Source organism: Asparagus officinalis, chromosome 5 (assembly GCF_001876935.1).
Source record: "Asparagus officinalis chromosome 5, Aspof.V1, whole genome shotgun sequence".
NCBI lineage: Eukaryota > Viridiplantae > Streptophyta > Magnoliopsida > Asparagales > Asparagaceae > Asparagus > Asparagus officinalis.
In genome coordinates this window covers 16385852-16399508 of record NC_033798.1, presented here as the reverse complement: position 1 = coordinate 16399508, position 13657 = coordinate 16385852, and the positions used below count along the sequence as shown (strand labels likewise).

The 13657-nt window shown below is 34.6% G+C and overlaps 1 protein-coding gene across 1 annotated transcript in view; it reads right to left on the bottom strand.

Annotated features, from left to right (window-relative positions):
- Positions 1–13657, bottom strand: part of LOC109841567 (protein HUA2-LIKE 2) — a 29788-nt gene that overhangs the window by 6564 nt on the left and 9567 nt on the right. Inside the window, 2 exon segments of the mRNA XM_020410528.1 lie at positions 2–304; positions 1125–3269. Of these exon segments, the coding sequence (XP_020266117.1) occupies positions 2–304; positions 1125–3269 (2448 nt within the window).

The following is a 13657-nucleotide window of genomic DNA, read 5'->3' as shown; positions in this document are numbered from 1 at the left end:
TCGCTGACCAACAAACAGACTTCTGCTACCGTTTTGTACATTGTGAGTCCTATCATCTGTAGCAGGTCGATGGTGGACCACAGAAGTTTGAGGTGACACAGATTCGCCTTTATTGGTAACAGATGGACTTACTACAGTATCAGCCAAAACCTTGCAATCCACAACACTGTCGGGAAATGACGTAGATCGAGACAGAAGACGCTTTGCTTGGGCAGCTGCAATCAAATCTTTTATGGGTGTCCAATCAGAACTACCCCAATCCTTTGGGGTTACTTTGTGCTTATCTTCTCTAGCAACATCCGACCTACAACACCAACACAAGAAATATCAGTATCTTCAGGTATGCGCGCACACACACACAACAACAACAACAAACAAACTTTTGGTTGAGGACATAGAAGTTAACAACTACATAAAAAACAATGCACAGAAGAAGTACCAAGTTAAACTCTCTAAAGACGTTGACCTTTTTTACAAGTTTTTTAATCATAATTTATTTCTTTGGTTTATTCATTCCCACATACAAAATATGAATTTCTATTCAAATAGCCTCATTAGCACAAGTGAAGTGGCATTTCTCAAAAGTGAAATGGCTTTTTTTGGCAAAAGTGAAGTGGCTGTCAGACAACCTATGGCTAGGTTATGTCCACTCTGTTTCTGGGGAATACATACTCAGGGATGTGTAATCGTGTTCCTTCTATCATAGAAGGAATACATACCCGGATCACCACTCTCACATAAGCATGGCTGATTCTTCGGTCAATTCCAGAAGCGTGACACGGCTTTTCTTCTTTCGAGTGAGTAATTAGTCTTACATGATAGATAGGTACATCTTATGAAATTGCATAGTATGAAATCCAGAGACCAAATAAGCAATAAAATGAGGACTAGAATAAATCATACATCTCATAGCACATATTAACTCTCACATCATGATGAAAGACCAAATTGAAAGAAACAACAAACAAATCGAAATGGACAAATGTAAACGACCACTGAATATTCCACAACTTGACATATGACTACATGTTCTTCAACTTAGGCAATTGTGATAGATAGAAATATGACATCATAAAATAAAAATTCTAATTTGCAAAACAGCAAAGTTCGAAGGAGGAACTTACATGTCTCTATCCTGTACAGTTTCATCAGACAGAGAGCCAGCAGACTTGGTAGGTCCAGATGTGTCACTTGCTGCAGAAGCAACATTTACAGTTGGAATAGCAGCAACCCAATTTCCATGCGAGTTGCTGTCAATATTAGAATCCATAACAGAATCTGGCTTTCGTTCAATTGTTTCTAGTTTCAAACTTCCACTTCCCCTTAAATCCTCCGATTGAGTATCAGAAGATTCCCTAATTGGCGGCAAAGCCTCATTCCCATTTTCATTCTTAATTTCAATTCCTAACGGGGAAGATAACTGATCAGCTATGCTTTCACTAGACATAGTTTTTAGCTTCTCAACCAATTTCAGATCACAAGGTTGGAGAACCTCTTCTCTGACATTTAAATCTGACATGTTGCTAGTGTATGCCCCATTGCCGTTTGATCCCGGCAGCACATCAGTTTCTTTCTTTTGAGGGCTCCTCAAACTTGGACTAAGAATGTTATCAGGGTCTACTTTGGGAAGTGATAATATAGGCTCCTCCAGATCCTGTGAGACAAAGCTTAATGCCGATTCTAATTTGTTATCATGGAATGCAGCACTGGCAGAAGATTGAACATGGTGTGAGCTCATAGGGTTCCCAACATTCCCATCAACAGGGTGATCAAGTGCGCTCGCCTTTGGAAAATTGATGCTACCGTTTGAAATGATCTTAATGTCACTTGGAGCTTCAGGAGTATCATCTACCTCTTTAGCTGCATTTGCAGACATGGCTTCCAGCGCACGATGTAGACGCTTGGAAGGAGGCAGAGCTGCTTCCCCATCGAATGTGATACCTCCGATCTGAAACTTATTAACCTTCCAAAGCATTTGATCTCTCCCAGCTGTAACAGCACCATCATTAACCAGTGAAGAATTTGCCTCTTCTCTGACCGTAAATAACGTTCTATCAGCAGGACTGCTCACAGAACTAGAGGTTTTAATACATGTATCTAATTCCTCCAATGATTCTACTAATTCTAAATTTTCTCCTTTCTCAACAAATTCATCAAGTTGTTTTTCCTCCATTAATGGCTTTCCCATGCGGACCCTTGCTCTTTTCACCAAAGGAAGATGTTCATCTCCATCAGCTTTACTAAAGTTTCCAACTATTCCCTTCTGGTACTTAGGAGACTCTGGAAGACTTTCATGCAACTCAGCCCGCATTTCTGCCTCCTTGTCCAGGGTACCACGTTCTGGAGTATTTGTAGCCCGCTTCCTATTAGGCTTTCGTTTTTTCTTAAGAACCCCAGCTTTGACAGGGAGGCCAAGCTTTCCATTCAGAGTAACTCCATTTGACACTAAATTATTATCCCAATGCCCGTTTCCACATTTTACTAATTTGCAATTAGATTCCAACATACTAGCTTCTTCCGCATCAGACCTCGCTGTGCTTCTGTCAGAGCCAATATCGTCACTGCAGTTGTTAGAAGGCAGACCACCATTACAGCACAGAGTGACATTATCCGCATCTCCAGTCAACACTTTTTTCAGACTATATTCTTCCTGCAAAGGATTAGAAACCATATCGTCACCAGCTTGGTCAGATTCATTCCCTTTCATGGATGGCTTTTGAAATTTATAGACATCCCCGCTGGACGAACTCCTAGACCTTCGAAGGGATGGCACTCTCTGTATGACAGAACTTTGTAGAGATCCATCTCTCTGTCTCTTCCTTGTAGAAGTTGTAGTGGATAGAGGAGTTTGCCTCAGTTGATCAAGTATAGATACTTTCTCAGTTGGTTCATTTTTCAATATGCTTCGATCGTGAAGGATACACTTCCAAACAGAGGTCTTTGGAATTTCCTCGCTGATATTACCACATCATGGCGTTTCCACTCAGCAGACACATAAAGTATCTGGTTGAAGGTTATTATTTTCATGAGAGATAATCTCTGTATTATTTGTGGATGATTTGCTTCTGGAACCTACAAAATCTCCATTATTTGGTTTGCTGTCTTCGTCACCTGATATCACCTCAGTAAGGCTCTGCTTCTTCTCATAGATGTCAATTATTTCATCAACTGCGCGGACAAAATCTGCCCCTTTTCCCTGGCGTTTAACCAACAAAGATTTCTTTTTCTCCTCGGTAAAAGCTTCAATTTCAGCATAATTACAAAAGGCGCTGCAGAATCAAGTTCCCATGTCAGCAAATCAGTTAAAAGAATTCTGCCGCAAAATCTGCCGCGACAAATAATCTCATCAAGATCAGAAACAATGGCATATTCATCGAATTTTCAAAAGTAAAGCATATTCAGCAATTAGGCTAGTAATTAAAGAACATATATACAACTAGTGCAGTAAATAAATTAATCGTATAGGAGTTAGTATGAAATTCAAACAGATAAATCCTTGAGAACTTCAGCATAGCATGCTTCTTCACTTCTAAGGATATATACTCAGAAACTAAAGAAGACACTAAGATTCACAATAATCTACACTAGTTCAAGCCAACTCCTATAAAAAAATCACAATTCAAGTGAATAATACATGTCGATGCAAACTCATCTAATTGCAGTTCTGCCAACTACATCAAAACATGTGTACCTAAATGAATGACCTTATTCATACTAGAGCCGTGGGTCACAATTGAAGGCCACATAAAACAACATAAGGCACAATGAGCAGCAAAACAAATTGTTCACCCGAATAAGCATAGAATATGGCTAACATCTACTTTGGATCATTTTCTGAATGAAAGAAGAGATTTTTTTTCTATTGGCAGAGAACAATAGTTACTCAATGAGATTATAAGAACGGACAAAATAAAAAAAAACTTCATCTATTAGGGTACTAATAAAAACACAAAGTATAGCAAATGTATGCACCCAAATTCACATTTAGTTATCTGTTTGGAGATCATATTGGTTAAAGTCAAATGAATCAAATTTAAGCAAGCTGCATTCTCCAATAGAAAACATGTTACTTATGTTACCAAGAAAATAAGACTATTCAAAATTCTAGATTAACTCAAAAAAGACTATTTTCTCTAGGAAAATTTCAGATTACTCACTTAACCATAAGTAGAAACTTGAAATTATATGAGCTTAAAGGAAAGGGGCAATACATCTATCAGAAGGTTAAAAATGATAAGAGACGATGAAGCTCAAGTACAAGAGACCATGCACATATTAGAACATTTTAAAAAATTGTGATCTTGTTAACCTATTACATTAGATGCATTCCTCAAAGACTTCAAAGTTACGAGGCAAACAAATTTGCGGGCATCAAAGATAGCCCATTACATAATCTCATTGTCTAATATATATCTGTCAGTAGACTCCCTTAACAAGGAGACTTATTCAACTTTGAAGTGCAATAAGAGAAAATCACAGATTAGGAACAGTCAAAGATACAGAGCGCTTTCACAGGATCATCCAAAGACATAAATGTGATATTAATCTTTCAGCACATGTCTTTGGTTCACAAAGTTTCACAGAAGTATATGAAAGTCCAGAGGCAGAGATTAAGGTTTAAGATCTTTAGTGGAAAATGAACGTTTCAATGATTACAAGTTAAATTTTATACACAATAACAATTAAATATATTGAAGATTCTTAAAATAAATATGATAATGTGATGTAAGATGATAGTATTAATAACTAGATACAAGAACGGACTTATTAAAATTCACTTCTATTATGCAAAATGTATATCAGAATTAAAGATGAATATTTGCTAATGCAAGCTAGTGTTAAGTATTTAGATGTATAATACCAAAATGAGATTAGATGTATTAATAACTAGAGACAAGCATGGACTTATCAAAATTCACTCATTCTATTATGGAGAATGTATATCAGAATTAACAATGAATATTGGCTAACGCAAACTAGTATAAGCACTTAGATGTATAATATCAAAACATCAACATACAAAGAGTAAACATGTGATTAATAAAATGAAGACACTCAACCACTGAAAACTATGTACAATAAAATTTAAAAAATAGCAAAAATAAAAAACACAAAATCAAGAAGATCCCCCCCCCAAAAAAAAAAAAGTTAATACACTCAACTCCAGACCATGATACAATTTTAATGAATGAAGACAGCGAAGAAATTTATGAGAGTCATTACTATCATGAAGGAATCACCAAGAATGGCCATGTATGTAGAGACACCAAACAGGTAGCAAATTGGGGAAATTCCCACTAAGTAGGCTAGAACTTGATTTTTGATAAGGTTCTGCTACAAAAATAAAGTATTAAAGCAGATAATCCCACTGTGAGCAACTAAAGAGTGGATGTAAGTGGCTTGAAACTCTGCTAAAGTGGACCAAACTTTCACTACCAACTGTAAAAAGGATTTTAGCAGCAGGTTTTGGAAGAAGCAAAACACCCGCTTAGTTACTTAGGCTAAAGTAGGCTTGCGAGGCTTTTTACAACAACGATTGGAATTAATTTAATCATCAATCAGAAACAATATTTCATGATAACCCTATCACTCTACATAAAAAAGCCCAAAACTATTCGAACTTGCAGGCAAAAGAATAGCACACTCTGAAATACAATTAAAAGATTCAATTTTATGGTTGCCTAAGTGTACACAAGTATACACTTTAACAGGTTCGCCGCCCAGAGATACCCAGTGCCTTATGTCGTTATGTAACATTGTATATACCCCAAAATCATCGGCATTTTTAAAATTAGTCGCCCCCTAAAACCATCATAATTGCTATTTTATTTTAACCAAGCCCCACCCCCCCCCCCCCAAAAAAAAAAAAAGAACTTTCTTTTTGTAGTCAAAACCTTGATCTTAAAGCTCCGCCCACCCTAGTTTATTAGGTATGAAACAAGAATAGTTTGCTAACAAGATTAATTCTTCAGAAACAACCAAATTACCTACAGCAGTTGAGCTATTAGAATTTGATTTACCATTCCTGGTAAAGATTGGCTATTGACGAACCAATTGTTATCGAGGAGCAAGGCGCAATGCGGGGCGCAAAGGCCCCTTACGCGTACCATGCGCAATGCGCACAACGATGTGTGCACCTCAACTGAATTGAGGCGCACAACTCAAACTAATATTTTTCAACATAAGACAAAGAAGTGTATAAGCAACATGTTTATAAATTGTCACATAAAAAGACCAAGAAATATAATTTCACCTACTAAATCACGAAGGAGTCTTAATTAGCGTGCATAACGTGCATAACATAGAGAAGTTCATAAGTTTCCACAAATCACAATGCAAGATAATCTCAACATAAGCAAAAGTCTGAAACAAAACAAGCAAGTAACAAATAAAAAATATGTATTTTCATTTAAAATATGATATATGTATTTTTAAGTAACAATTAAATGATTAAAAAAACATGACTGTTCGTAATTTTCTAGTTCGCATTCTTAATTGTTATTTGCTAGTTAGCATTAAAAGATGAAGAATGATGGTAACAATTACATATTTATATATTCATAATTTTCTAGTTAGCATGCTAATTAGAGAAGGAACTTACAATTAGCAAACAAGTATACTAAATTACTAATTATTGTTTCCTTTTTATAGGTTAAACATAAAAAGATGGAGAATGAATTAGCAACTAGCAAGAAAGAGTCTATTACATGATATAAATATGTAATATATAAATTATTTAAAAAAAACAGAAGAAAGTGTCTATTACATGACGCAGGTGTCAAGTGCACACAAGGCGCGGGCGCCTCGTGTGCGTGCAGCGTCTCGCCTCTGGTGCGGGGCGCAATTGTCCTAGCCCGCAGCGCCCCGCGCCCAGGGCACCCCCTCGATAACAATGCACGAACCTAGAATCAAAAAGAAAGTTGATGCATGCTTGTTCTTTTAGATTAATAAGCGCCTATTTAGGAGTACAAGAGACACAAGAAACAAAATAAGGCAGAACAAATCCTCTTTCATAAACCACTAAAAAATTTTCTTCACGGAGTGGATATGGATGATTTTCAAAAGAAATCAGGACATCGAATTGTTTAACAATTCTAAGCTAAATGGAAATTTTTCCATACGTCACCCCCCCCAACCCCCTAAAGAGGATACTTTAAGTTAATACTTCATATCTTTGGATATTCGCAACTTGTTATATATTGATCCGAGGTTTTGTTTGAGACTGGGATGGTCAAAGAATAAGTCCTCTGATATGACTCATTGTGATTGCAGGTTCTGTGTGTGCTCATCACCATATATTTTTGGATTACAGTGCATCATAACACCGTAGATGATGGACCATATCTTTATTAGGGCAACTATAGTTTTCAATTAAGGGTCTGTTTGTTTGCCTAAAAAAATGGGAAATCAAAGAAATGGAAAACTATTTCTAAGAAGAATTGTTTTGGGAGTGTTTGGTTTGCTAAAAAAAGAAAGAAATCAAAAAAATGAAGATGAGATGAGATGAGTTGTCACCTTATTATAGGATGATGTGAGTGGTTTTTTAAGAAAAATTGTTTTGATGTTGTTTGGTTGGCGGAAAAATAAGAAAATGAATTATAAGAAACCTATTTCTTGTAATAGGTTGTTTTCTTTTGTTTGGTTCATTCTTAAAAATAAGAAAATAGATGAGATGAGTTGTTATTATATTATTGGATGATGTGACCCACACTTAAAGAAATTGTTTTCCTAGCTTTTTGGGAGGAAATGGGTGAAAATGAAATGTTAATGAGATGAGTTATCATCTTATTGGATGATGTGAGTGATTTGAAATGATGAGATGAATTGAGTGCTGTTGTGGATGAAAATAATATTTTATTAGATGTGATGGATGAGTTGTTGGATGAAAATAATATTTTATTAGATATGGTGGATGAGTTGTTGGATGAAAATAATATTTTATTAGATGTGGTGGATGAGTTGTTGGATAAAAATAATATTTTATTAGATGTTGTGGGTGGGTTTTAGGGATGGAAATGGATAAAATTGTACTTTTTGAGTTTTCTTGGTTTCCATTTCTATTTCTTGGTTTTTTAGAAAATAACCAAACAGGCCCTAATCATAAATCCATTCAATGGTTACAGAAGTTTCAATTCTATCGACAAAGCTTGCAATGCTACCTTGATTATGACAATGTCTTATTTTAGAATAGTCAGGGTAAAAGAATGTCTATTAAACTCTTTAGCATTCACAATTAAAATTTGAAGTGGGGTTGACATTTAAGTTCGAGTGCAATTTGGGGGGTACCCACTAGCAATTTGGATGATTTGGAGGTATTTTTTTAAATCATACCCGGATTTGAGAAGTACATATGTAAAAAATACATCTTCAAAAATCAAAATAAAAAGTAATTTGATGTGTCTATATGTTAAATAAAATTTTTTTGATTTGTATGGCCATGTTTGAACGGTTTTTTAAATTTTTGCAAAAAATAATTTATATAACATTACGTTGTTTAAAAACCTTGGTTGTATTATTTATCATCATTTTAAATATCCACGACATGGCCTAATATATCATTCGATATATCCTTTTTTAATGCTTGTCGCAAAAAGATTTAATTTAAACATCCTATACTCATTTTTGGCATTTTTCGGCAATATATCCCCGACATGGCCGATATATTAGCTGATATATTGGCTGATATGTCCTTTTATATGGCTTGTCGCAAAACCATATACCACTTTCAACAATATTTGAGTGACATATCATGCTTTCCCAACATGTCAAGTAACATTTCGACCTCAAAAAATCCCGAATTGTTACAATGTTGATATTTGTCTGAAAAGGTTGATTAGTGATTTAAACATATACTATTTACATTTTTGTATGCTTAATTTTTTAAAGTATGTTTAGATTATATTTTAGAATATTATATTATACATGCACATCATCTGATATAGCACTTCAAGATTTACCACATATGCCAAATATTTCCATTATATTCTCTGATGTAAATTATGGTTTTCCAATATTTTCCAAATATCCAATACTTAAAACCTTTTTCTTTACAATTAAACTTGACAAATATCATTTGTCAACATTAGATGATATTTTTGATAGTATGCATACATGCAAAAACAACCACAGAGAAGCATATAAAATTAGACGTATGTAGCAATTTGCATGTGTAAATGACTTAAGAATAACTCGCCACCTATCCAACTTAATTTCCATTATTTTTGTCATGTTATTGAATATCTTTTCCTAGGCTCCATCTTAAATGGATATTTTTTTCTTTTTCTTGCATCCTCCACCTTAAGCCATTCGTGTAATAACAGAGGCAACCAATTGTGAAAAATATTACAAAGGCACTATTGCATTGATAGGTTAGAAAATTTCAAACTGTATATTGATCTGCCTAAGTACGTTTCACAATATGTTACTGAAGATGAAGAACATAGATCATCCATTAACTAAACCTGTCATCTAGTTGTAGATATGTACAAGGTACTAACATAAAGTTATCCTCAAGAACAGTGGCAAAGCGAGGAATTTGAGAAGAGTAGGGTTCAATAATTTATAATTAAACACAGTAACATAATTTTTTTTGGACGATTGATTTGTATCTAAATATCATTACATAACAAAACTTTGAAAATCATATTTCAAACTAGAACATAATGTTTATAAAAACATTCTTCTTGCCTTCATTTGTTGGAACTATTTCATGACATTTTAATCATCAATGTTTCAAAATATATCTTTTTTAGTATAAGACACCTAATGATTGTTCATATACCTATCTCTCATTCGGTTCGGAGGTCATTCTTATTAATTTTCATGGCTGAAAATGCTTTTTCGATACTTGTCATTCCAACGGGCAACATTAGTGTCAACTTCACCAACTTGTACAACAAAGGATGTAGAGTATCCATCTTCCATTCAAACCAACTTTTAGTGATTTTCCCATGTCTTTCAATTTTACAAAAACCATGACGTGTATTCACACAAGAGATGGGATTCTCATGTTGATCGCTAAGCTCCATGCCATTTTGGCGAAAACCTATAGGATAATTGGAATGTTGTCCTATCGATATATTACACACAAAAAGATTGTTGGTCTTCATTATTTAAGGTTAATTCGAGGTTACTAAGTAGCTGTTAGTGTTCATTAACTCTCCTTTTAAGATGTAATGTCTATCCAGTCCTGTTACACCCTAATTTCAGGTATTTTAAACTGCAATTAGAACACTAGCAAACATAAGTACTAATATAACAGTCATAGAAACCACCTGACAACATAAGCTTAAATTTCATTTTTTTAAGGTGGGGCCAAGGCTCCTTCAATCTGGAAGCTCCAACCCCGCTTAAGAAAAAAATAAAGCTTTAGGTTTCATGTATACATAAATACTAATATAACAGCCACAGAAGCCACCTGACGACATAAGCTTAAATTCCATTTTTTTAAAGGGAATGTAAGGTACCAGCCCCTTGTTTACTTGATATCTCATTATTTTAAGGTGGGGCCAAGGCTCCTTTGGTTTGGTAGCTCCAACCTCGCTTAAGAAAAAATAAAGCCATAACCTTCATGTATACATAACATATTGTAATATATAACATATTGTATATGAATGTGTGCATAGTGTATTTATATTATCAAGAGGCCCTTCATAATTTCACGTCTAGACGAAACATGTTCTCATTTGTTCTTAAATTGTGATTATCTTTCTTCTCTTTGGAGATCTCTTTTGCATAACTTTCAAGTTCATGAAAATATTGACGACCTAAGAGGTTTATGGCCTTGGTGGAGAATTGATAAAATTCCTTAATATAAAAGAGTTTGTTGGTGTATTTTTGTGGATGCATTATTTTGGTTGGTTTGGCATGAACGTAATAACAGAATTTTTAAGAATAAAAAGAGTCATGCTCTGGAAAATTGGGTAAAGATTAAACACTTTTGCTTTTTTTGGATGGATAATGTTCCCTGCAGATTCCAGGAGCTAATGTGCAACAATAGGCACAAAAAAAGGAGGATAGAAGATGTTGATCTTGTTGTTGCTGCTGTCAATGGCCCTCCTGTTGTTGCCGATATGGTAGCTGATACAAATGATGCTACTGGGCTGAATAGTAGCTGATACAAAGCTGTGTATATTGTTGCCGATGACCCTGTTACATTACTGGTGTTGCGTCTACAAATCTCTTATTTGTATAAAAACTATGTTTCCATGTGCAGGTTGCTTTTGTAATTTTTTTCTGATGTATAGAATTTTCACTAAATATAAGTGTGTTTTGTGCTTAAGATTTGGAAACTTTGTTTGTTAGTAGTAACCTTTGGTTGGGGCTGTTAACAATGTATGTAACCAACCTGTCGGCAAGTAAGGGAAGGTGGCAGGGGATTTATGGTATCAAATGCTTGCTTCGTTATATCATATACTTCAAGCGGATATGTTTCAGGTTTAATATGAATCTATAAAAGAAACATGAATTTGTTACATTGTTCCTTCTTTCTTTAGTTGTTTTTGAATTTAACATTGTCATAATAACTTAAGTTTTACGTATTACAACAAACATCTGAAGAAGTTTAGATATGGCTCTTTGGGTTCCTCTCTAGCATAATGTAGATCTACATGTTTTAGAATGATTTTATGTCAAATACCGCAAAAGAATAAACAAAAAAAATCTTTTAGGATCCGTGCTTTGCACGGGTCTAAATACTAGTTTATATTATATAAAAGGAAAATACACTTTGACTACTTCCAAAACTTTTGCAGATTCTTCTAAATGGAAATTTGAACTTGGGCAACCATTTTTCGAAGATGTATTTTGCTGAAATTGATCTATGTAGTTGAAACGAATAAAAACCAAATTATAGGAGTTCTAAGTTTTATTTCCGTTATCATTAGCTCCGAAAAGAAGAGCCAAAAGTTGCTTACTTTTAGGGTCTAACATTGGTAAACAAAAGATTGCAAACCCCTCCAATATTTAGATTCTCAATTTGTATGCTCCAAACCATAGATTTAAGCAACTTTCTACTTCTGCTTATTTCTTTTGTCACTGCTTGATTCATAGGCGACAACAGTCAAAGTTGCAAACTTCAGCTTTTGAGCACTTCAAATTATGTAGATCAACCTCAAAGAAATGGGTCTTATAAATGAATACCTCACAATATAATTCTAATTGAAAGGTTTTGTAGCCAGATCCTTTCAGAAGCCTTGTGTAGAATATGTACATATGTATACACAAGCATGGAGAGAGACTGGTTGCAACTTGAGGAGCACACTGGAGGATTCACACCATATGCCATGATATGCATGATCTTTAGTGAAATTCATCAGGTAGGGAGACCGTGGCTTATTCATCAGGTGGTCATAAATACAAGTATACAACTTCCAAAGACGAGACCAAGTTTGGACCACTTGATAGAAAAAGAATTCACAAGGCCACAACGATGCTCTATAATTCTTAAGATCATATGAGAAAATGATCATATGAATGTTGCACAATTTCATTTAAGAATGGCAGAATAATTTGTACAAGTTTTCAGTGGTCACAATCATCATTCTTTTGTTCACTTGTTATATCTAAGTTCCAAGAAGCATATCTTCATAGATCAAATATCAAACAGAATGGACTTGTATTCTTTCATCCACCTTTCTATATCTGAGTTCCATTTAAGAAACATTTCCTCACAATCCAAGTAAGGCATGTGGCTAGCTTAGAAGTACAAGTGCAAACATGCGTTAATGTTACAACCTAATTTAGGACATTTAAAGACATGCAAAGCCTCAACCCTTAAATGACTGTCTTACGTTCCAGAATTTCATATTTAGTTTTTGATAGCCATATTATAGACATATAGTATAACGATAAAACTAGTCTTCATCCCAACACTGGAGGGATCGATTACATGAATATTATTTTTCGGCTTAAGTTCAACATGTAAGGCCTTTTCTTGGTTAAGCCAAGGAAAGCATAGCATTTTTTTTCATTCACCACTTCCACGTTTTCTTAGTCTACTTTGTAGTCCATTCAACTTTTCAATGTAACCATGTAAGTCTTAACTCATTCATCGATAGTCAAACAATCCACTACACATATGCCCCAACTATTCAACCAACGGCCCTCACTTCATTGCCAATTGAAGGTTATTTTGGTATAATCAAGGGTTTCGATCACGAAGGCAAAAGAAATTAAGGAGACTGGTAGTGCTTACTAAGGACCGAGTAAAGAGGAAAGTGAAACTAGAGACAATTAAAAGAGAACATATCCAATTGCCACATTTATCATTAAAAACAAAGATCTCTACTTCATCATTGATTGTCTTTCTACATCAGACTTCAGCTCTTTTGAAGAATAAAATAACTTTACCTGACAACATGCCTTCAAAGGGTGAGTCCCATAAAAACCAATTCAAATTTGCTATTAAACTATAATATTCCCAAGTCATTCTTTCCCCCACAGGAAAGGGTTTAGGAGTAATTATAATTATAATACTTTAACCCTTAAGAGATGCTACGTATTTCTAAGAGAGTTTTTTTAAAAAACCATTTTTAAAATTTTATTAGTAAAATCGATCATTTTTTACTTTAATTAGCAAAATCGACTACTTTCTGGACCCGTCGTCATGGTTAGCCAAAAAATTGTCGATTTTGTAAAATACACGCTTTAAATAACA